Source organism: Sminthopsis crassicaudata, chromosome 1, assembly GCF_048593235.1.
Source record: "Sminthopsis crassicaudata isolate SCR6 chromosome 1, ASM4859323v1, whole genome shotgun sequence".
Classification (NCBI taxonomy): domain Eukaryota; kingdom Metazoa; phylum Chordata; class Mammalia; order Dasyuromorphia; family Dasyuridae; genus Sminthopsis; species Sminthopsis crassicaudata.
In genome coordinates, this window is record NC_133617.1 from 582,019,135 (window position 1) to 582,046,028 (window position 26,894).

A 26,894-nucleotide genomic window follows, 5' to 3' on the forward strand; every position below is an offset into this window, starting at 1 on the left:
TTTTTATAAGCTCAGAAATAAACATCAATATAGCAAATGTCTTGAAACTATTTACATTTACATTTAAATAAATTTGGGGGTCTAAAATATAAGTCCTTATTGCATTTTGAAATGTAATAACTTTTCGGTTTCTCCCTATAGGTCTCTCTCAGACTTCTTTTTCCATTCTTTATCACTTTTTTTCTTATGTAGTTCTACTTAGTGTGTACTATATTCTATTGGTTCTGATTTATTTGCATTATTTAATTTAATAATTTTTATTTATTATATATATAATTTATAAAATTATTTAATAAAAGTCATTTCAGATTTTTATATTTCTTATGCTTGTCAGTTTAAGTTGCATTATAGTTTGTTTCTTAAATGATTTCTTTGCTTTCAACTTAAAATCTATTATATTAATATCAAAAATGTATCTAACCATATCCACCATTATTAGACATCTAGATATATCCATTTTTTTCCAATTACAAACAATGCTACTATTAGAAAAATCTATGAACTAAGAGTGACTTTTGGTTTGTTTTTGGTTTAGCAACTTTTGAAAAAAAATTTTAATATATAAGGTCATTATTATTGGTTTATGATGGAAAATGTCATCCATATTCAGAGTGAACTATGGAGACTGAATGTGAATTAAATCATAGTATTTCCACCTTTGTTTATTTGTTTGTGTTTTTGCTTTTTTTTTTCTTGTAGTTTTTTTCTTTTTGGCTTGATTTTTCATATACAAAATGATAAATATGGAAATATGTTTAAAAGTATTGTACATGTATAACATATCAGATTGCTTGCTATCTTGGAGGTAAGAGAGAGGGAGAAAAATAGAAAAAAATCTTACAAAAATGAAGGTTGGAACTGATCTTTACATATATTTGGAAAATAAAATATTATTAAGAAAAACAAATCAAAAGAATAATCTAGTTTATTATTATTATACTTGCCAGTAGATGCATGTAAAACCAAGCAGCACAATATTTATCAGTGCTCTTTTGTATTTAATCAAATATCTGGCATATTAAGGAAACTCCTAAATGTTAATTTGGATTAAAATGTTCCAGGACAAAATCCTAAATCTATTTTGTCCATTGCTCTTTCTAGTGATATTTGCAAAATAACACTTTCAATTCATATTGTGTTTCCTTGTTTTCTCTGTGTTGCAGGTAGCATAGTATACCTCGGGATGATGGTGGGGTCGTTCTTCTGGGGCGGCTTGGCAGACAAAGTAGGAAGGAGACAATCTCTTCTGATTTGCATGTCTGTCAATGGATTCTTTGCCTTCCTTTCATCGTTTGTCCAGGGCTATGGCTTCTTTCTCTTCTGTCGCTTACTTTCTGGATTTGGGTAAGGGCTTTTTTTTTCTTTTTATATTTTATACTAGTATATATGTGATCTAATAATTATACATTTCCAATTTTAATAACCTGTCTTCAAAACAATAGAACCATTGAACATTTTCCCTATACTATTACAAGAGACATTAAACCTATGAACATTAATTCAATGCCAAGATCCAAAAAGTTTAATCTCAGGAACAGAATTACCCACTTTTCAATTCAGTGGAGTGAATGAGGAGACATCAGCTTTTGTTCCTCATAGAAGAGGACTAATCTTGTGTTTTCTTCTAGGGAAGGATTCTTAGCAGGTACTGATTACAATTTCTGTGGTAGAAATTACTTGCAAAAATGTACAATTATTTTTCTTGGAAAAATTGAACATATAAAACTAAGGATTTCCAGGATTATAAAGAAACTCCAGGTCTACATATCTCATGCTATAACTATTGAACAGAATTGTCTAGAAACTCTGAATACTAGGATTTGTTGGATCTTTCCAAGTGGATCATTTTGTCAATCCAGCAATAGCAGAAAACCTACTTCTTAGATCACAATTACATTAGATACAGATAAAAAATATAAGTTTTCTCTGAGAAACAGGATGCAAAAAAGAAACTTATTTATGCTCAAGAATTCTCACTTCTGGTAAGAGAAAGTTTCTAGGAGAGCTGGCTTACAGAAATTCATGTGGAAATTCACATGGGACAGCAAATATATGATGACATAATCAAGTAATTGGAAATGTGGAGTTTGTATGAGTGTGTGTGTGTGTGTGTGTGTGTATGTGTTGTGTGTGTGTGTCTTGGCAAATGATGTGGAAGAGAGTGGATTTCCTATCAGTGATGATAGCATATGGGTGATAGGATAAATTTCAATGAAAAAAATATAATGGAAGAAAAATAGCAATGTTTCTTAACTTTTTTTTTTCCAAAATCAAACAATAAAAATAAGGAAAAGAAAGGAAAGGATCAGAGAATCTCACTTCTTTTTAGTATTCTTTGTGGTTTTCTTCTTATTGATATCAACTTTCTGTTCACAACTATAATCAATACATGATAATTTATTTTAATATTTGTGATAATCTCTATGGACAAATGATGTCAACAATAATGTTTATACTTAATGTTTGAGCTCCTAAGCCTTTGCAAGGTAATGGTGGCTACTGCTGCTGCTCCTTGTATTTAAATGCTACAATGCAGAATAAGGTAATATATAGAATTCATTTTAAGTATATAGTTGAAAAAAATGTTAAGTAGGAACATTAGCAGAAGATAGAGCTAATGAACATGGTGAGTCCTGGGGAAAACTGTGAAAGGGCTTTAGTGATACCCACTTAATCCTTTAATAACCTCTATTCTTCTCTGTGTGCCCTATCAGTCACTCATTTCCCGAATATCTCAACCTGGTTGTCCAGAACTCTGGCTTTTGTACCTCAATTATATATCTCTTCCTCTGACAGTATTGTGTAGTGGGAAATTAAATCAAAAGTGCAGGTCTTTCTCTAGACATTTGCTATCTATACTGCTTCAATTAGGTCATTCTGAGCCTCTGTGTCCTTATCTGTCTGTAAAATGAAATGTTAGACTAATTTACTTCTATGATCTCTTCTGGCTCTAAATCCTGTGGTCCCTGGTTAATATTCAGAGTAAGAATGTCTCATTTCTTATACTCCCCTTATTTTATTATTTTATACATATATATGTATATATATTATATATATATATTTACTCTCATATATTCACTCTCAACTAGAAAGGTATGATTTTGTAAAGAAGTTGATATTCTAGTTTCAGATCAAATACCTGATAATTAATGTGTTAATTCAATTCAACAAAAATTTATTAAATATCTAATATGTATAAGGCAGTACACTAGATTTGAGGGATGCTAAGACGAAAAGATCAGTCAGTTCCTGACCTCAAATAGGCTGTACTCAAATGGGTGGTGAATAAGGGAGGAGGAAGAGGAGTTGATTTTACAAAATGAATGTATGATGCTGTCATAATGTGATAGGAGTAAAGAAAAGAGTGAAACAAAATTATCTAGAATAATGTAAAGAGGAAGTTCTGATTAAGTTGGTAGGGTTTTAGGAAAGGCTTTAGGAAAGAATTGGTGATTGAGATAAGAATATATGCTTCTTGAGAGCAGGTTCTATCTGTTCTTTTCCTTTCTTTGTGTCTCTAGAATTTAGCATTGTATCATATACATACTGACCATTTAATAAATGCTAATTGACTATCTGTATTTTCCTCCCAAAAACTATTTAATAATTTAGAATGGAATGATTCCTAAATCCAAAGAATTAAATCTCTAACAAAAATTTACCTATTAGCAACAAGCAGGTGAAGTGACAGATCTTAAGTTTGGGGAGCTTTTCCAACACATGGATGTAATAATATGACTATTTATTGCCTATCCATAAGATAGGACATATAGATGGAAATTCATATACAGTAAAAGATTTAGCTATAATGTTTTTAAACACAAAACAATTTCCAGAATGTTCACACTATAGTGTTAGATTAGGTAAATATCATGAATGCATTTGGGAAACAAGGCATATATATGTTGATATATTTTTTAAAAACCAACTAATTTTAATAGGGTTTTAACATTAATTTATTTAGACGTTTACCTTGTTTATTATTTACAGTTATATTCAGAGCTTCCAAGAAAATCCAAAATATTGATGAAAAATCCATTTCTCCTTCAGGGTGCCTTCAATGGTCCATTTATCAATATGAGCCATCATATTACTGTTGTTTTTCAAACACCGATATTTTCATGTGCAAAAAGTACTACACCTAGGAAAGCTAAATGGTACACTGGATAGAACACAGGTCCTGGAGTAGAAGGATCCAAATTCAAATTCACCTCAGACACTTAACACTTCCTAGCTACATGATTTGGGGGTCATTTAACCTCAATTGTCTCACCAAAAAAAAAAGTGCACTCAAGTCTCATATGAATTAATAAATATGACAATGTTTTACATGATGTAAATATGTGTAAAACATATTCCATTGCTTAATCTCGGGGCTACAGGAAAGAAAGGAAAAAGGGATAGAATTTAAAACTGACTATTCCTAAAAGGCTATAAAACTGTGCATACTCTTTGATCCATCAGTGCTACTGCTGGATATGTATCCCAAAGAAATCATAAAAAAGGAAAAGGATCCACATGTGCAAAAGTGTTTGTAGCAGCTTTTTTAGTGGTGGCAAACGACTGTGAGTAGATGCCCATCAATTGGGGAATGGATGGATAAGTTACAGTATATTGAAGTACTAGAATATTATTGTTCTATAAAAAATGATGAACAAACTGATTTTAGAAAGGCCTGGAAAGATTTACATGAACTGATGCTGAGCAAAACAAGCAGAACTAGGAGTACATAGAACACAATAACAGCAAGATTGTGTAATGATCAGCTATGAAAGACTTAGTTCTTCTCAGTGTTTCAGTGATCCAAGGCAGTCCCAAAAAACTTTCGATAGAAAATGCCATCTGCATCCAGAGAGAGAACTATAGAGAATGAATATAAATCAACATATGCTATGTTCACTTTTTTTTCTTTTTCTTATGTTTTTTTCTCTCATGGTTTTTCCCTTTTGTTCTGATTTTTCTCTCTAAACATGATTCACAAAGAAATGTGCATTTTAAAAAATGAATGTATATGTATATGTATAATCAGAAAAATTATAATAAAAAGGAATTTAACACTGAATACTTAAAAAACAAATGTTAAAAATCAATTTAACATGTAATTGAGGGGAAAATGGAATAGTAAAAAAAAATCTAAACTTTCTAATTTATTGAAATCTAAAGCACATTAGATATAGGAAGTAGGCTGATACTTATGGTCATAGATTTAGAGCTAAAAACTCCTCACAACCACCAGTCCAACCCCCTGGTTTTATAGATGAGGAAATCAAGGAATTTCAGTGAGTTCAGGAAGTTCAGCCCAAATTTATGTAAGGTGATGTCAATGTTTTGGCATCCCAGCTTCACTGCAACATTGGAAGATGGTTTTGTATTTTGGTACAGTAGCCAGTAAGGGCTTTATTCTTTGTCAAGCATAACATGGTGTCTAAGTAAGCAACCTCCCTTTTTAATGTCAATTTTCCACATTTCAGTACTAGATGAAAAGAACTTTTAACTATAGCATGTAACTGTTCTAATCAATTAGAAGATAAAACCCCTGACACTATCTTTTGTCCCCTTCTATAAACCTCTAACTTAAAAGGAAAAAGACATAGAAAACTTAAAACCAACATTAGCATTTTAACTTCTCCTTAGATGAGAAATTACATGAAAAAAGATGCCAATAAGCCCAGACAGAGAGTGCAGAGGCAATATTCTATATCTGCCCTTTACTTCTAATTTCATGATTAATTTTCTTTACCCTGCTATCACTTTAAATCAAGCATCACTATATTCACATCAGAGTTGTGCTGAAGCTTGCTGGTCTCCTCTCAGAACAGTTAAATATTAAATTTTCATGGAAAGCATTTATACTTCAAAAATCACCAAATGCTACAAATCAGGTCTTGATTTATTGTTTTATTGGCAGTCAGGACTTTAAAAAGTAATGGGAGAAAATATTATTAATGTAGATTTAACTTAAAGGTGTGTCCTGCAAACATTTCCCCAACCTTCAAAGCCTTCAAAGTTGTTGATTATTTATTAGCATAATACTAGGTCCCCAGTTCTAGATCATAAAATACCCTTCCCTCCAATTGGTAAATGATTTCAGCTTACATTTACAGTATATGCATTCTTCTATGCTTTTCTAGGCAAGTAGGAGGATGCAGTGGAAAGTATACTGGTATATCCAGTGGCCCTCAGTCTGAATCTTGACTCTGGCATTTTCCTGCCTCTAGTATTTTGCGCAAATTATTTCACTTGACTAGGACTCAGTTTCCCTATCTGTAAGATGAGGTAATCAGATTAGATGATCACTAGCATATCCCACTAGATAAACACTTTTTCAACTCTAGAACCAAAATCCTATGAATTTTCTTTAAAAGTCAACGGGCTTTCCCCTGCCAGCAGAAAACTGCTGAATTACCTTAAAGTGTGTCACAATGGCAATTCCATACAGTGGAACTTGAGAACTACATATCATTCAATTCACTCAATGTAGTCCGAGTGATTTTTTAAAAGTTATCTTCATAGATTAAATTTTATACAGTAATTTTAAATAGCCAAAATAACCAGACTTCACTTGAATTATTTTGATTGTATACATAGAATCAAAGTTCCCTAGAAGGAAGCATATACTATTGATCTAAAGAAACCAATGACTTTCAAAACCTTGATCACTCTCCATGGTTAAATGGTATTAAATAGTATCAAGTATGAAATATAATGAAAAATTGAACTTTTTAACAATTTGTCTCAATAATATGGTGCCAGAAATTCAAGAACCCTTGGCTATAATTGTTACTTTGTCAATGAGAGGATTTCAACCTTACTTATCTATCCACTAATCATCCATACATCCATTCATTCATTTATCATATATTTAAGAAATTGCATGCTAGGAAATAGTACAAAACAAAAATTGAAGTAATTATTTCTCAAGGATCTTACACTCTATTGAGGGAAAACTACATGTACATGGAGAATAAATACAAAGTAAATACAAAATAGGTCCAAAGTAATATAGGAAAACTATTTTAGCAACTGGGTTATATCAGGGTATATTTTTTCTATGTGATTCTAATTGAAAAAAGCTTTGAGGGGAAGCAAGATTTTCTATCAGACAGAGGTTAAGAAAATGACATCTGCATCTAGAGAGAGAACTATGGAGACTGAATGTGGATCAAAGCATTGTATTTTCACCTTTTGTTTGTTTGCTTGCTTTTTCTTTCTCATGCTTTTTCCCTTTTGGTCTGACTTTTCTTGTACAATATGACAAATATAGAAATATTTTTAGAAGGATTGTACATGTTTAACCTATATTTGATTGCTTGCTGTCTTGGAGAAGAAAAGTAGGGGAAGAGAGGGAGAAAAATTTGGAACACAAAATCTTACAGAAATGAATGTTGAAAACTATCTTTACATGTATTTGGAAAAACAAAATACTATTGAGAAAAAAAGAATGCTTTCAAGACATGAAGAATAGCATAAAGAGGGAGAGAGATTATATTAGGAACAGCAAAAAGGCCAGTTTGATTGGCCCATAAATTATATAAAGGAGAGTTATATACAATAAGCAAGTCAGCATACATTTATCAAGTTCTTCCATTATGTTAGACATTACACTAAGTGCTTAGGATACAGAGAAAGATAAAAACCATAGTCCCTGCTTTCAGGGAGTTCACATTCAAATAGGAGAGACTATATATATATATACATATATCTGAGAAAAGTCTCCCGGAGGCTGAGTCCTAAAGAAAGTCAAGGCAGCTAAGGGGTGAAGAGAGAAAGCATTCCAGGCATAGGGAATAATCTTAAAGGCATGAAGAAGGGAAAGAGAACTAATAAAGGAGGATATCCTAGGAACCTAGAGAAGAAAGACAATACAGGAGGAGATGATGATCAGCAGGATGACATACTGCAGCAAAGTCAAGAAGGAGACAGACCACTAGGTCTAGCAATTAAGAAATCACTGGTAACTTGTGGAGAGGGAAGTTTCATTTGAATGATGGGGTCACAAGCCAATTTAGAAGTGAGTGAGAGAGGAAATAGAACCCTCAAGGGTACACGTCCTTTCTAAAGTAGACTGAAAGCAGATTATGAAGTGTTTTAAAAACCAAATAGGAATTTGTATTTTATCCCTGAGGAAATGGGAAGCGACTGCAATTTCCTTGCTTCTGATGTATGTGAATGTATAGAATAGTGCTCTTCCTAAATTGAGCAAACCATTTTAAGTGCCTAATTTGTTTTTGTATTTTAAATTAATTTTGCCTGGCTACATATTCCCTCCATCATCTATCTCTATTATTTCTATATCTAGTTAAATATGCAAGAAAAATTTTTCACTATTTCATTTTTCCCCATTTGGCTCTGTTATTAATGCTTCAGCTCTGATATTGTTACAATCTTCCTAAAAGCCCTAAACAGAGCAAATCACGCTATTATGTCTGCTTACCCAGACAATTTTCTCTACCCAGATGTGATCTAGTTTGAGAAAGGAAGAAAGCTAGATTGTCTAGGAAAATAAGATTGAATATAACCTTATGAATTTTAATATTGTAGGCTGTAAGCTCTCTGATATTTTCATACTTCTGTGTGTTCAGAGAATGTCAAAACTGGAAGAGACCTAAGAGATTATTATGGTAGAAAGAAAAGTTTCTAGAGGGGAGGAATTATTTACCCTTTTTGGGAGAAGGGTCTTTATCTCCAGTACCTGTCACACCATATGTGTTTAATAAATACATGTTGATTGATTAATTGATCTCCTCCTAATCCTCCTATTTCATAGATTAGGAAACAAAGATACAGAGCAATTAAGTGATTTGCCAAAGGTCACAGAGCTAACTAGTGGAAAATCATGATTTGAATTCAAATCTTTGGAGTTTGCTTAATAACTTTATTACCTCTGCCTTTGCCTCACCATTGCTATCCTAAAGACAGAGTAGCAGCATTGTAATCTGATGCCTGAATATAATTACATGTTTACTATATCTGAAAAAAAGGTTACTTTATAAGAGTAAGAATCTAGAGAAAAAAGGAATGTCAGAAGTCACCTAATTCAACCTCCTCATTTTACAGATCAGGAAACTGAAGCCCATTATGAATTAGTAATTTGTCCAAGGTCACTTAGGTAAAAAACATTAGAGATAACTTCGAACCCTTTAAAATCTTGGGGTTTTGATTCCAAGAACAGTCCCATTTTCACTGTATTATGCTGTTTTCCTCTTTAAAAAGTTGTTTCTTTGTCTGCATGTCTACCTTTTAATCTGTCAAGACAAAAAAATAAAATAAAAAGTCCAGCTACTATATACCATATGATTTTAAATATTAATTCAGTTTAAAGAATATTCTTGGCAGGGTCAACATTGCTTTGAGGGGATGAAAAATAGGGCATAATCAATTACTAAGCTGTCTCTCACTTTCATAAGTGAATTTTACACTGAGTAATATGTGCTCCCCTCCCTTCTTTTGTTATGTGAAATTAGAAGGATGGGAAATGGAGTTGGCACCACTGATTCATTTTCATTTACCCCAAAATTAAATTATTTGCTTCCAGTCACTCTTAATTACTGGCATGATAATGCCTTTTACTGCTGGACCACTATGTCAGGCTAGGAGACTCTGTCTGGGGATCTGGCTCTATTAAAGAGGAGGGTCAGTGACACAGAAACAGAAAAGCAACAATTAAAACAATTTCGTCGTCATCTGCATAGTATCTAATAAAAGGATGATTTTTATTCCTAAGGATGGGGGCTAACAAATTTGGGACCAAGATTTTTTTAGTATCTTCTTAATTGCATCAAATTATAGTAATGAAGTTGGATTCAATTTATAACTGTAATTATCATTGTTTTTGAGAGCTTTAAATGTATTTAATTTATTATTTCCAAGAAAGATGAAAGTTGGAGTTAGTGTTGGAATACCTGAGATCCAATCTAAGCTCTCCCCATTATAGCTTGCATGATCATGGACAAGTCTCTTCCTTTCTCTGGGCTTTCATCAGTGAAATGAAAAGGGTGGAAAAGATGACCTCTAAGATCCTTTTTCTAGTACAAAATCTATGGATACATAATTTATCCATAATAACACAGCACTTTGTACAAAGTACAAAGCAACTTGTGACTTCAGGCAAATTATATAACTACCGACTCTCATTTTCCTCAAATACAAAATAAAGAGGATGAAGATCTTCCCAGGTCTCAATTTATAATTTAAAAAGTGAGAAAAGAAGGCACAAAGAAATGGCAGTGATTTAACAAAGGCTCAACAGACCTCAGTCCTGATTTTGATTCTAATTCTAAGCTACATTGCCTTTTTCTCAGAGTATCCTTTCTTTTCAGATTATTTTTGTTTCTATCATAATAAAGACGTGGAACAACCTGTTTTGGAAAAATGCATTGTGGCATTTAAATTTTAATAAGGAACTTCCAAAAATTAGCAGACCCAGCAAATTTGCAGGCTATAAAATAAACTCACAGAAATCATTAGCAGTTTTATATATTACTAACAAAGTCCAGCAGCAAGAGATAGAAAGAGAAATTCCATTTAAAATAACTGTAAACAATATAAAATACTCAGGGATCTATCTGCCAAGACAAATCCATAAACTATATGAACACAATTACAAAACACTTTTCAAACAACTAAAGTCAGATCTAAATAATTAGAGAAATCTTAATTGCTTATGAGTATTTTGAGCCAATGTAATAAAAATGACAATTTTACCTAAATTAATTGACTAATTCAATGCCATACCAATTAAATCATCAAAAAAAAATTCATGGAATTAAAAAAAATAATAACAAATTTCATCTGGAAGAACAAAAAGTCAAGAATATCAAGGGAATTAATGGGGAAAATGTGAAAGAAGTTACTTGAACTAAAACTGTATTATAAAGTAATGATTTTCAAAAAAAAAATCTGGTACTGAATAAGAAACAAAGTAATGAAATATTAGTGGAATAGATTAGGTACACAATACACAGGAGTAGATGATCATACTAAGTGGGTTTTTGATAAACCCAAAGATCCAAGCTTTTGAGACAAATCTCATTATCTGATAACAACTGGTAGGAAAACCAGAAAACAGTATAGCAGAAACTGGGTATGGAGCAACATTTTCTACTGTATACCAAGATAAAGTCAAAAGGGGTACATGATTTAAACACAAAGGATGATACTAATGGGTGAAGCATCATTCTCCCTTAGGGGAGAAAGGACTAATTTACCTGTCAGATCTATGGAGAAGGGAAGAATGAATATTCAAACAAGACAGAAAGCAATATAAGACATAAAACAAGTAATTTTGATTATATCAAATTAAGAGCTTTATACCAAAGCAACCAAAAGTAGAGAAGAGTAGGAAGCTAAAAAACAAGTTTTATAGCAAGTACCTCTGATAAAGATCTCATTTCTCAAATACATAAAGAACTAAATCAAATTAATAAGAATAAAAGCCATTCCCAAGTGATAAATGGTCAAAAAATATGAACATGTGATTTGTTTAATTGATAACCACATTTAAAAATGCTCTAAGTCATGATTAATTAGAGAAATGCAAATTAAAATAACTCTGAGGTACTACCTCATACATATCAGATTAGCTAATATGACAAAAAAGGAAAATTGGTACACTAATGATGAAGCTGCAAATTGGTCCAACCATTCTGGAGAGCAGTTTGGAAATATTCTCAAAGGGCTACAAAACTTTCTGTCCCCTTGAACCCAGCAAATAAAAAGAAAATTACTTACATGTACAAAAATTTTTATAGCAGTTCTTTTTGTGGTGGCAAAGAATTAGAAATTGAAGGGATGTCTATCAGTTAGGGAATGGCTGAACAAACTATGGTATATTATTTTAATGGAATAGTATTGTTCTATAAGAAATGATTAGTAGATAGATTTCAGAAAAATCTGGAAAGAGTTATATGAACTGATGATAAGTAAAGTGAGCAAATCCAGGAGAACATTGTATTCAGTAACAGCAATCTAAAGCTGTGAATGACTTGGTTATTCTAAGCAATACAATGATCCAAGGCAATTCAGGACTCATGATGAAAAATGGAATCCACATCCAGAGAAAGAACTGATGGAGTATGAAAATATATTAAATCTCGCTATTTTTCACTTTATTTTGTGTAAGGAGGTAGAGTTCTAGGGGTTTCTCACAACATAACTGTGACCTCCCAGGTAATCACACCTGCTTGGTAACGTAATCATACCTGCTTAGCCTGTCCGTAGCTTGCTACATTCTAAGCTATACTTTCCCAGGTATTCTTGCCTGCTTAATCTGCACTCAAACTGCAGTAATTCATGTCATCTGACCTGGTATTAAACCCCCACTTCAGTTTGTTCATTGACCAGTAGAGGCCAGATAGGAGGAGAGACAGTTTGTCTGAAAATGCTAAAATTTCTCCTTGAACCCATACTGACCAATTTATCTACTTTTTGTTTTCATTTGTGTTTCCTTAGCAACATTGTGATTAGAAAGCATTTAAGAGTAGAGTTAATGATAATAAAGAATTTCTTCATTTTACTAAACTTCACTTGTAAAACATTGGTGTGTATTTGTCTTTCTTTCACTTTTTTCATAATCTCTGTGAGAGCCAGAGCAGCTGGTCTGATTTCTGACATTTCCACGGATTATGCATTCCACACATGACTAATATGGAAATATGTTTTTGCATGATTACATATATAATCTATATCAAATTGTTGGATAGGAGATAATTTGGAGCTCAATTTTTAAAAATGATAATTATACTTTTTACATGTAATTGAGAAAAATAAAATATTATTAAAGATAACCCCTCCAAACACAAAAGAATCTCCAGACATGGGGTGTTCCAATGCTTCAGAATTTGTTTAGATTCTAAAATATTTGCTCATTCTTGATGGTTTTTGGTCCTAGAGAACAGAATATAACTCACAGAGTCTTAAACTAAAATTGTAACTAGATTTGAAGTTTCAAAATCCTCTGGGCACATGTCTCTTAAATATGACATAGTTACTTGCATTTTGTCTTTTTTTATTTGGTCCTTCAAGAACAAAGGCTATTTCCCCCTCTTTCTTTGTATTTCCAGCATTTAGTTCAGTGTCTAGCACATAGTAGACACTTAATAAATGTTTATTTATTGGTGGACTAAGTTAACTTTTCAGTGCCCAGATCGTGCTAAGACAAGGTTCTGAGTTAGAGAGTTTGGTCCTACTAATTGTCTCAGTTCTCCCTCACTTAAATCCAATTCATTTGTATATCTTCTATCAGAATGAAGGATGGACAACAACAATAACAACGTTCAGCTAGTCATCCAAGGTTCAGATTCTCTCTACCCCTAGGTAGAGTCGGAAAGATGTTGGTACATAAATAGCAATTATCTTCATGAATTCATGGAAATACTTATTGTGGGTATCATAAAAAAGATGATCAAGAGTTTCATGAAATTACATTTCTCATTGCTTTTGTGTATTCCCACCAATTCATTGATTTGCTCTTCAAAATTTTGTAAGTCTTCCACAGGCAGGGAGTGGTGCAGTTGAAAGAGTGCTGCCGTTGGCATATAAAGACCTAAGTCTCCCTTCTGAGATGTTTACTAGCTGTGTGACTCTAGGCAAATTGCTTCATTTCTTACTATCCCAATTTCCTCAACTGTAAAATGGGGATAATAATGGCACAATAATAGCAATAAATAACTGAGACTAAGAGAACTATGCTCCTCTCGTGGTTTGTGTGAGGACCAAATGAAATAATATTTGAAAAGATCTTAGTACAATATCTGACTTATAACAGATGATTGTTGTTGTTAAGTCATATCTGACTCTTCATGACCCCATTTGTGTTTTCTAGGTAAAGATATTAAAATGGTTTGCCATGTTTTTCTCTAGTTCATTTTACAGTTGAGGAAACTGAGGCAATCAAGATTAAGTGATTTGCCCAGGATCATACAGCTAGGAAGTGTTTGAGGCAAAATTTGAACTTAGAAAGATGACTCTTTCTGATTCCAAGACTGACATCCTATTTATATTTATTTCCTTCCTTCCTTCCTTTTATCGGCAATTCACATTTGCCTTCTGGTTTCTTTTATAGTGAACACGTAAAGATGAAAAGAATGCAATTCCAAAAAAGAACTGGAACTCATAATTGAACATCAAATAGATAATTTTGATTATATTAAATTTAAAAAGGTTTTGCACAAGCAAAACTAATGCAGATTAGAAGGGAAGAAATAAATTGGAAAAACATTTTTACATTGAAGGTTCTGATAAAGGCCTCATTTCTAAAATATATAGAGAATTGAGTCAAATTTATAAGAATTCAAGCCATTCTCCAATTGATAAATGGTCAGAGGAGATAAATAGACAATTTTCAGATGAAGAAATTAAAATCATTTCTAATAATTTGAAAAGATGCTCTAAATCGCTATTGATCAGACAAATGCAAATTAAGACAACTCTGAGAAATCACTATACACCTCTGAGATTGGCTAAGATGTCAGGAAAAGATAATGATGAATGTTTGAAGGGATATGGGAAAACTGGAACACTGATACATTGTTGAAGGAACTGTGAATGGATCCAGCCATTCTGGAGAGCAGTTTGGAACTATACTCAAAAATTCATCAAACTGGGCATACCCTTTGACCCACCAGTGGTACTACTGGGCTTGTGTCTCAAAGAGATCTTAAAGGAGGGAAAGGGACCTGTATATGCAAAAATGTTTGTGGCAGCCCTCTTTGTAGTGGCCAGAAATTGGAAACTGAGTGGATGCCCATCAATTGGAGAATGGCTGAATAAGTTATGGTATATGAATGTGATGGAATATTATTGTTTTATAAGAAATGATCAACAAGATGATTTTAGAGAGTTTGGAGAGACTTATATGAATGAACTGATTCGAAATTAAATGAGCAGAACCAGGAGATCATTATACATAGCAACATCAATATTATACAATGATCTATTCTGATGAATGTGACTTTTTCCAACAATGAAATGATTGATGCCAGTTCTGATGAACTTAAGATGAAGAGAATCACCTATACCCAGAGAGGGGACCATAGGAATTGAGTGTAGATCACAACATAGCATTCTTACTCTTTTTGTTGTTTTTCACTTGCATTTTGTTTTCCTACTTATTTTCTTTCCTTTTTTATCCAATTTTTCTTGTGCATAAATATTATATTAGATTTAACATATATTTTAACATGTATAACATATATTGGATTGTTTGCCATCTAGGGGAGGGAGTAGGGGGAAGGAGGGGAAAAGCTGAAACATAAGGCTATGCAAGAGTCAATGTTGAAAAATTATCCATGGATATGTTTTTAAAACAAAAAGTTTTAAAAAGAAAAGAAAAGAATGCAATTCCTCCAATAATCTGTCTATTTAATGTTGATTTCCACATTTAAAGTACCAATAGCTGTTAAGGTTTTTAGGCCATCTAAAAACTGAATTAATTTAAGCATCTTCTTCCTCTTTTCTCACTACTCTACAATGATCTTAGACATGGAACAGGGACATTTTCTATTTTCTTTGTGTCATGAGTTGCCATAGCCAAAGATTTTTTCACCAAGGGACTGGTCTTCTATATGAACCTCTTCTTACTTATGCTTATCCTTGGAAAGTGGACAGCACTTGTTTCTAAGCCTCTCTAGGATCACAGAAACTACCATATCTTGTATTTTGTAAGTATAGCATTTGAGAATCCAACATATCAGAAACAATGCTATCATCTGGGTTATTTTTTATATAAGGGACAATTAGGTGGCCCAGTGGATAAAATGCTGAGTCTGAAGTAAGGAAGATTCATCTTCCTTAATTCAAATCTGGCCTCAGACACTTACTAGCTTTGTGATCCTGGAATACTTAACAATGTTTGCCTCTGTTTCTTTATTTGTCAGTTGAACTGAAAAAGTAAATTGCAAATCACTCCAGTATCTTTGCCAAGAAAACCCCAAATGGAGGTTACCAAAAGTAGGATATGCCTGAACACCAACAAAAATTCTAACATAATCAACTGATTCTGAAATGTCCTATTAGTTTGCATAACAGCCCCTCTTTCCTTCTTCCTTCATTTACTGATTTCCAAGCAAAGATTAAGAGGAATTTTTTATTCCAATAGTTTTTCCTTGAGAGTACTCTTACTTCTTACCAAGTTCATTCCTTGAGACCAAATAACCAGATCACTGTTAAAAATTTTTTTTTATTAAAGCTTTTTAATTTTCAAAACATATGTATGGATAATTTTTCAACATTAACTCTTGTAAAACCTTGTGTTCCAATTTTCCCCTTCCTTCCCCCCCTCCCCTAGATGACAAGAAATTCATAATATGTTACACATGGTAAAAATATATGTTAAATCCAGCATATGCATACATTTTTGCACAATTATCTTGCCACACAAGAAAAATAAAATTTAAAAATGAGAAAGAAAACAAAATGCAAGCAAACAATAACAAAAAGAGTGAAAATGCTATGTTGTAATCCATACTCAGTTCCCATGGTCCTCTCTCTGGGTGTAGATGGCTCTCTTCATCACAAGATCATTGGAACTAGCCTGAATCATCTCATTGAGAAGAGCCACGTCTATCAGAGTTGATCATCATATAATCTTCTTGTTCACGTATACAATGATCTCCTGGTTCTGCTCATTTCACTTTGCATGAGTTCATATAAGTCTTTCCAGATGCCTCTGAAATCATCGTGCTGATCATTTCTTATCAAATAATAATATTTAATATTCTATTAACATTCATATACCATAACTTATGCAGCCATTCTCTAGCTGATTTGCATCCACTCAGTTTCCAGTTTCTTGCCACTACAAAAAGGGCTGCTACAAATAATTTTGCACATGTGGGTCCCTTTCTCTCCTTTAAAATCTTTTTGTGATATAAGCTCAGTAGCAACACTGCTGGATCAAAGTGTATGCACAGTTTGATAACCCTTTAGGCATTGTTCCAAATTGCCCTCCAGAATGGTTGAATCACTTCACATCACAACTCCACCAACAATGTATCAGTGTCCCAGTTTTCCCACATCCCCTCCAACATTTCTCATTATCTTTTCCTGTCATCTTAGCCAATCTGAGAGGGTGTAGTGGTATCTCAGTTATCTTAATTTGCATTTCTCTGATCAATAGGAATTTAAAGCATCTTTTCATATGATTAGAAATGGTTTAAATTTCTTTATCTAAAAATTATCTGTTCATATCCTTTGCAGGTCACTTTTTAAAATAATAATAATAACTATCTATTAGCTATCCATAATAATTCATAACAATAATAATTCTAATAATAATTCTAAAATAATAATGATAGTACTTACTATATGCTAATGCTTTAAAAATTATCTCCTTTGATTCACAAAACAACGTGGAAGGTAAGTGCTGTGGTTCTCACTTTAGAGTATCTTTTCATATTCCAGGGCCTAATTTCAGGGCTCTTGTTCTACCCATTACACTACCTTGCTGCCTCTTCCAAGCCATAACCTTGGCCTATATTCAAGTCAGCTTTGAGTAAGTGGATTTTTTCCCTAATTTTTACTCACAAAAAAATAAATGATCTTCAATTCATTGTTTCCCATTCCCAGGTTATTCAGATATTCAGATGTATTCTAATATAAAGCAATGTTGCTAGTACTTTAGTTCTAACTATAAGCAAAAGGTTGAGTAATCCGACAGGTAATAGTACATTGTTACTGTTAAAAAAAAAAAAAGAATCAAAGTCCTATGAAGTGCTCCTTTGAAAATAACTGAGGAGAATTACAAGGTAAAGTCACTCCTGGAAAAGAAATAACTAAATGTTATATTTAATCTCTTTGATTTTAAAAATGGAGATGTGATTATTTTTCCCCTTATAATAGACAAGTCATTGGCTTTCTCCACATCTATAGTCTACTTCAATACTTTTGCAAGAAAATCAACCTGTCTCTTCACCCACCCACTTCTCTACCTGGCTCCTTGTGCTCCTACCTCAAGGTAGCATATATGAGCCTCCCCCCCAAAAAAAAGAAGAGAAAGAATTAAAAAGATGCTAGTGCTGAGATCATTTTCTGATAGAATATATTATGTCTTTTCAATTTGCTGGGCTGTGGACAGACAGAGTTCTCAGGAAAGTTCCCAGGGACATTTGGTTAGACAATGCTTTTTGGCATCTTCCTTCATTCTATGTGTGCTATGTGTGCTAAACTGATTTAGCTCTTGTATTCTTATGTTCAGCATGAAAGGATAAGAGTATTGTTAGGATACCAACACAATTTCACCCTCACAATGTATCCTACTCATGTGAATCAGTATTACATTACTGGTAAAAACAGGACATACTTGAAATTGCTGATAAATACTTTTTTGTTATCCCATAAAGGCAAAGGGTAAATTATATTACAGAAATTTATCCAACTTTATTGTATTCAGGGGATCCCAGGGTTGTTGTGCAGATAGGCTTTTGATTTTCACTCTCTTTTTATGTTGAAAGCATTGATATTATTTAAGGAATTGAGCAAAATCCTGAAATTGTTTGATTTCTGTTAGCTAGTCTCAATATCATATAATTCTGTTCTTAAGGAAATCTTTTGAATATGTAATTGTTTTTAAAAATTGTTCAGTATTGAAATATATGCAGACTAAATCCTATCTAAATCTCATACCACACCAATATTTCAGTTATTATTCTATCTCTATCATTACCAAGGATAATTAAGATTTGGTTCTTTTTTACTAACTGTCAAAGTAAACTTAGTAGCCTAGCCTGTGAAAAATGCTTAATTAACTGTTCTGTTCTGATTACTTCATTTACTTCTATATCCCTTGCAGTAATGATAAAAACTCTAGCTAATCTCAGTATTAGCCAACTTGTGGTATAGTTTTTTGAAGAACAAAAAGAGAAGTTTCCAGGTTAATTGAGTTTAGAGAGAAGTCCTGCTAATATTAAAAGTTCCAATTATAAGTTGGTTTTAATGGAGTTAACATTCTTAATAGTATTTTAGATTTGTTTGCTATTTTTAGATTGCTCTGGCCAATGTTAAGATTAGCCAGATTATGTTGGCATGAGTACATTGGGACTTGAGCCCAAAAGTTACATAAAATTATAATTTTATTCATTCACATGTTTGTATCTACTCTTTAGTATTTTCATGTCTCTCCTATCTTTACTATTAGAGTGTAAATTTCTCAAGGCTAGGAACTGTGGATACTATTATCTGATGTTGTGTATTTTTCTTTAGTAAATAAACATGATGGGTTGTCTGTCTGACTTAGGGGATTTGCAATAGAAATAACAATTCACCTATAAAAGGAAAAAAATCTATAAATGCATTATATGTGTCAGTTGAGATTTCTAGTAGATAAATTCAAAAGCTTTATGTGATTTTCCTGTGATTCCATTATGGTTTTGAAGAATCCCTGAAACACCAAACATTGTAATAGCAAAATAAATTTTTTTCCCAGTACAGTAAGCTAATCATCAGTCCCCATAAAAGTGATTTCTTGTAAGGACTTTTACCTTTTCTTGAACTCCACATTGGAAAGCTGAGTAACATGAATCAGAGGAGGTGATAGACAATAATATGGTCTGGTTTTTTTGGTTGTTCTTTTGCTTCCTGCAGATTCACCCACCTCTTCTATATACTTATTACTTTCTCTTTTTTATATTTTATATTTAAAGATTTTTATACATTACCAACTTCCAAAGGCAGCTAGGTGACCCACTGAATTGAATGTCAGGCCTGGAGTCAGGAAAGGTCTCCCTCCTGAGTTCAAATCTGGCTAGCTATGTGATCCTGGGCTAGTCATTTAACCCTGTTTACTTCAGTTTCCTCATCTATAAAGTAAACTGGAAGAGGAAATAGCAAACTACTCCAGTATCTTTGCCAAGAAAATCCCAAATGGAACCATTAAGAGTCAAGCATGCCTGAAATAATTCAACAAGTTTCAAAAGATGACTTAAGGTTCAAAGGCAACTTAAGTATTAACATACAGTACAAAGGAGAAATCAGAAATTTAAATATAAAATAAGACAAAACCCAGCTAAAATAAGCAAGGAGTAAATGCTTTCACAAGTTTCCATGTTAAAACCTGAATTGTCTTATTATTTTTCCTCTTCCTCACCTCCATGTCCTCAGATTGTCAAATCTTGATGGGTCTGTTCTACTTTTACATCTTTCAAATCTTTTTCTATTCCAATTTCCTTCATACCTATTTGGGTCCACCTTCCTCCTCTCAAATATTGTAATAGTCTGAGAAATGATTTTCTGAACTTTGGACTCCAACCTATCCCCCAGTCCCATTTCATTCTTCACACCCCTTCAAGACTAAACTTCCTATTGCACAATTTATATCTTGTCATTTACTTGAAGAAAAACCTTAATTGATGACTCAGTGCTTAATGAATGATATCCAGACTGCCTATCCCAATATTCAAGACTCCCCACAATCTATCCACATCCTACCTTCTCAATCTTGTCCCACATGACTCCCCTTTAGCTATTATTTACCACTCCTAAATTCTACCTGCCCTTATTCATCTTTGGCCTTTTCTCATATTATTATTTACTCATATCACAACAAAATCTCATATCTCATATTGAAACTATTCATATCTTTTAAGGTATAACCTCTCCCATCAATCATCTTTTGATTTCCCAGTCATAAATAATTGTGTCATTCTCAAGTTTTCATTTGTCTTTTTTTCTCTCTGCTATGCCTTTTCATATTCTAGTTTAGACTAATCTTCTTTTACAATTTGGATTTGTAAATCTTTACAGATAGAGATCACACTTCTGGCCTTCAGTAACCAGTACAGGGGCTTTTACATATTAAGGACTTAATAAACATTTGTTGAATCAAGTTATTTAATTTGGACACCAATGTTAAAGTAAATTAATGTGCTTAAGCAATAAATTTGACTCTTCAATTTTCTAACTAATAACTCAAAATTTGTCCTGAATTTTTTCCAAAAACTCTTGATATCTTGATATCATTTTTTTCTGTTCTGACTTACCAGAAAATGAATGGTACAGGGATGACGGGTGACACGTTGACTGTTTTAGGGAATAGAGTAAGTATTTTAGGGAGAATTGGGTGGGTAACAGTAAGCATTAACCTAGAGTTCACAAAAAAGGGGAAAAAATCAGGGTTCAATTATCCAACTTCATCTTTTTTTCTGTTACTTATCTCAACCCCCCTACTCCATTTTTCTTTTTTTCTATCATATACCTTTTTTCCCATAAAATCTTATTATCTTCAAATTAATTTTTCTATTTTTCACTCATACCTGCCCTCCCTACTAGGCTTGCTTCAATACCAACCTTGTCTTTAATTGCCTTCAGTCCTATGTCACATCAGACAAAAGATATTAAGGTAGGACACAAAAAATCCAAAGTTTGGTGACAGCAAATACTCTGCCCTGTCTATTTATCAGTGTAGAATTACCAACAATGTTTAAATCAAGGCCCAAAGCCAGCATTTCTCCAGAATACAGTCAGCTTTTCACTTTTTATTCCTATGTTGAAATGTGATTGGTTTCATAACATATTTCATGTCCAGATCAAAATTAATTGCACTTTTTATGCTATAGATAATGGATTTTTTGACAATTGACAAATTAGTTTCTTTACTTAATCCATATGAACTCTGGCACATATCATTTTAACCTCTTTTTTCTGCCTGTTTAAGTCTTCTAAGAAAATAGCAACTTAATAAAATCCAACAGAAAAAAGACAAATGATATACTGCCTACCCACAAACCATCTAAGAAAATAATAGTTTTATCAATAGGAAAAACTTCATTTTTGCTTTTAAAAAAATGCCTTGCAAAATAGCAGCTTTATATACACTATCAACACTTATGTTGGAAATTATAGCTGTTAAAATTTTCTTGAGTCTAATGAAATACTTCCTTTGTTTCATGTAGTCTTAATGGTTTTAATTGATTTTAATTATAACTTTTCTTCACTGAAAATATTTTCATTGTTTAAAGATGGAAAGAAATCAGTATCTTTAATTTCTCATTGTTTAATCAAATCCAGATTAGGAATGTAGACTAAAGAAGATAAGCAGAGCATCTGGCCAGAGAGCTGAGCAAGATGCTGATCAAAATGGAGACTGTAAATTTTGGGCAGGTGGGAGTGGAGTGAGCAAGGGTACAAACTGGAAAATCTGGTTATCATTGGATATTTTTTTAAACTATAAATTTAACCATCAACACACAAAAAGCCACAAAATAAAGAAATAAAAATATGCATATTAATAATAGCTAATATTTATTATATGAGGCAACTAGATGACACAATGCATAAAGGGCTGGGCCTGGAGTCAGGAAAACTCATCTTCCTGAGTTCAAATATGGCCTCAGATACTTATTAGCTATATGACCTCTTTAAGTCACTTAACCCTGTTTGCCTCAATTAGTGTGTTATATTAATTAGAGAAGAAAATGGCAAAGTATCCCAATATCTTTATGAAGAAAACCCCAAATAATATCACAAAGAGTTGGACACAACTGAAAAATGACTAAACAACAAATACTTTGATATAGTGCTTTAAGATTTGTAAAGCACTCTGCAAAGATTGCCTCATTTGATCCTTATAACACTGTGAGATAGATTGCCCTCATTTTACAGATTAGGAAACTGAGACAGACAGCATCTATGGGACTTGACCAAGGTCATACAGTTATTAAGTGTCTCAGGCAGTATCCCAACTGACACCAGATCTAACCCTCTATTTATCATACCACCTAGCTCCCTCTTTACCCTAACATACTAGACACTTGAAAGAATTTGTTTTCACATCTTATAAAGAAGGAATTTAAGATTTAGAAACTTTAACTCATTCATCCAGTAAGACCCTGTTGCAAAATATTAACTCCAAAGCTAATGATCATTGCACTAACCTGTGTTTCCTCCCTATATTCATAAAGCCCTAAACATATTGGAATATTAATTTTTTGAGGCAATCAGGATTAAATGAGTTGCTCAAGGGCATGTAGCTACTAAGTATCTGAGACTGGATTTTAATTCAGGGCATGTAGTTAGTAAGTATCTGAGACTGGATTTTAAGTTAGGTCCTTATGACTCCAGGACTGATATATAATACTCATTTTTAACAGTAGGATCAAACAAAGTAACAAACCAATAAGAGATTTATAACTTTCCTTGAAACGACTTGAGTTTCCACTCTGCTGCTTACAAAATGTGGAATCATAACCTCTTTGGGTCTTACTTTTCTCACTTATGAAATGGGTATAGTGATACTTATAGTATATACTTTATAGGATAGTAATAAATAATAATAATAATAATAATTGCATTTATGTAGTATACTAAGGTTTGCAGAGAGCTTTACAATCTCATCCGAACTGATCCTCATAACAACCCTAGGAAGAAAATTTTGTTTTTATCTCCATTTTACTGATGAGGGAACTGAGACACACAGACATTAAGTATCTAGCGCATTATTACATAGCTAGAAAGTGTCTGAGGCCATATTTGAATTCAGATCTTCCTGATTATAGGCTCAGTGTTCTATCCACAGTACCACTTATCAGGTGCCTCTTATCAGAAAGAAATCCAGAAGAGGAATTAGAGATCATCCAATCCAATCATAATTTTACAAATAATAAATGTAAGGCTCAAAAAGTATTGAAGATTCTCAAGTTTCTACAGAGAGTAAATAATAGCTGGGAATTTATACCTAGAACTTTGGCCTCCAAATCTAGGGCTATTTCCACCTATTTATGTACTTAGAATCCAACGACAAAACATATGGGAAGTGTTTTGCAATCCTTAAAGCACCATATAAATATAATATCTTTGTTATGCATGCTTCTAATTTTTTAAATTGCAAATAAAGCCAGCTATGAATATTTTTGTAAAGCTAGAATCATTTTTCCCTTTTCATGGTATTTTAATTACATATGATTTTTTTATCTTCCTCTGCTCTTTGCATTACTTGTACTGGGCATACCCGGTCCTTTTTTTCTGAATTTCAAAAGAAGAGCACACACTCAAGCCTCCAATCTGGTTCTGCCCAAGTGTTTAGAGATACCAGAATTGCTCTAGTACAGATAATCCAGAAGGGATTAATATGCAGTAGATGAATGTGTTTTAAGGCTATCCTGTATATTCTTAGTTTGGGAATTGAATAAGAGAAAAGAAATGACAGGATAAGAACTTCTGAGATAAGAGTTTAAAAAAAAGAATTTTATTCTAAAGAATAGGCTCTCTTGCCCCCAGGAAAGGAAAGGACTATCTATGAATATCAGTAGACTCTTAGGCATTCACTAATTATTATATTGTGTGCTTAATGGATTTTGGGGGAAGAAAAGGAACAATGTATTCAAAAAACATATGTCTGTGCACAGTAGTAAGAATGAATGTAGACTTTATTTTATGACTCTCTAAAACTGAAGAACTTTGCAGGCAATTTAAACCTTAAAAAATAAGTCACAGGGCAGCTAGGTGGTGCAGTGGATGGAGCACCAGCTCTGAAGTCAGAAGGACCTAAATTCAGACACTTAACACTTCCTAGTTGTGTTACCCTGGGCAAGTCACTTGACCAAACTGCCTCAGTAAAAATATAAAAAAATAAAAAATAAGCCACAAATTCCTAGGTTTTAAGAATTTCTTGCAGTTTGCTTTGCAAACAGATGTTTTTAGAGACTACCATCCAAGAATAATTTAGCTGAAACATGATGCTTGCTATGTTGAGGTTGGGAAGGGGACCCCAAAAGTTTGGGGTCACAGGCTGGTTTTTGTGAGGTGTCTTAAAAAATTTGCAAGGTTGAACCCATTTCCTAGACAAAGTGCAAAAGTTTTATTGTAATTATAATGCCATTATAAGAAGGCTAAATTCCAAAAGAAATTAGCAATGAAAGAGTAGCAAGGAGACACATTTACCCAGCTTTCTATTATTGACATACTAATTCTATGGCCGGTAGATAGGCCAGGGAGTAGTCTCTGGAATTTGCTTCTCATTGACCAGATTATCAGTCTGCAGTGAATTGAGGAGTGATCTATTCAGAATCAGACAGATTGTTGTTCTTAGATTGGGAGTATGGGAAGTTCCTGAGGCAATCTCCAAAGCCAGAAGATTTAGGATTACTGACTTATTTTTAGAACAGAAGCCCCTCTAAAATCAGGGCACCACAAAATCATTGTTGTCTCCCCTAGGTGCTATATTACATCACTTATGAATCACTAAATTTGTTATAACTATTCTAGTTAATAACGACTGTTTAAAACTGGCTATAAATCTGACTTCTGTGTTGTGCTTTTGCAAATGTAGCTTTCTAGAGTACATTTATCTTTATTTAGTTGGGCTCAGTATACCCTGACATTTGGCAGTACCTTCACTAAATGTAAATTATAGCTGTTACAGACAAAGGGTCCAGAATCATAATGAGCTTTTAATTGGGACAGATAAATAACAACCAAAGTTTTTTAGAAACTGGGAACTATGCAATCTGGTTGTGCAGCCCCCATCCCATTTTTGTTCCTAGCCATCTACCAAATTCCAAGTCATTATCCCAATGTATTCAATTATTTTCCAAGCTGGTTTACATTTTTTTTTTTTTCCTCACCACTCTGCCCTCTGTAGAGAATAGACATTCTCATGGATATCAGTGTATTGACATACATATCTATTAACCCAGTCATAATGTCTCAACCTCCACAGTAATAATTGACATTTATACAGTGCTTTGTAAGCCGTGTCTCATTTAATAAACAACTTTGTGAGGTAAATACTATAGATATTATTACCATTTTACAGATGAGCAAAATGAGGCCACAAGATTTTGTGGCTTTACCAGGATCACACAGTTAGCAAATAGAATGAAATTCAATTTGAACCCAGCTCTTCCTAATGGTCATCCCTGTTAGGTCATGTAACTTTAGGTCCATCAGTCTATCTACTATACCACATTCCAATTGCTTATTTATTTAGTCAAATTAAGTCACACAGTGACTTAATCAAACCTGAGAGCTCATTGGCTCTTAGAGTTATAATACTCCAAAATACAGAAATTTCATATTCTTCTCTTTGACCACAACCTCATGTCATTTTTACCTCTCACATTCTCACTCAAGCTAAAGCCTTATCCCTATGTTCCAGTCTATTCTCCTGGTCTGTCTCCATCAGAATGGAATCCTGTTTTACTTGCCTCTATATAAATCTTAATACCATGACCTGTCAGTGTTATATTTCACTAATGACTACCTTGGAATCCCCTGACTCCCTACCCTTCTAACCTATGAATTATTATTATTTTTTTTTTTTTTTGTTAATCCTAACCATCTAATTCTTCTGCTCCTGCTTCAGGATTGTTGCTCATCAGTTAGGAAAGCTGTAAAATTAAAACAATTTCATTCCACAAATTTTTGGAACACAATCAAAGATAAACCCTCACTGCTTGACAATTATTGTATTTATTGTAACCTTATCAACAACTTTGTGCAGTTAGTGGACAGAGTGTTGGGCTTGGAGTTAAGAAGATTCATTTTCCTGAGTTCAAATCTGGCCTCAGACACTTATGAGCTCTGTGATCTTGGTCAAGTAACTTAATCCTGTTTACTTTAGTTTCCTCATTTGTAAAGAGAGATGGAGAAGAAAAATGGGAAATCCCTTCAATATCTTTGTCAAGAAAACTCCAAATAGGATTATGAAGAGTTAGATGTGACCAAAAAAATGATTAAACAATAGCAATCAATAGCTTTGCTAATCTCCACAGCAACTCGTAAATCATTTACTCTCTCATGGAGCCATCATCTCCCTTAACTTATTTATTATCCATTTATTTCTAATGATACATTCTCATGCCTCACTGAGAAGATTAAATCTAGTAAATATGAATTCCTTGAGGTCCCCTGAATCCCCCCCAAATTTCTTATTGTCATTACTCTGTTTTATTTCCACTCATAAA

The 26,894-nt window shown here is 33.0% G+C and overlaps 1 protein-coding gene across 1 annotated transcript in view; it reads left to right on the forward strand.

Moving 5' to 3' along the window:
- Nucleotides 1-26,894, forward strand: part of SV2C (synaptic vesicle glycoprotein 2C) — a 247,113-nt gene that overhangs the window by 120,788 nt on the left and 99,431 nt on the right. Inside the window, exon 3 of the mRNA XM_074282309.1 lies at nt 1,164-1,344. Coding sequence (XP_074138410.1) covers nt 1,164-1,344 — 181 coding nt within the window. The remainder of the gene's footprint in view (nt 1-1,163; nt 1,345-26,894) is intronic.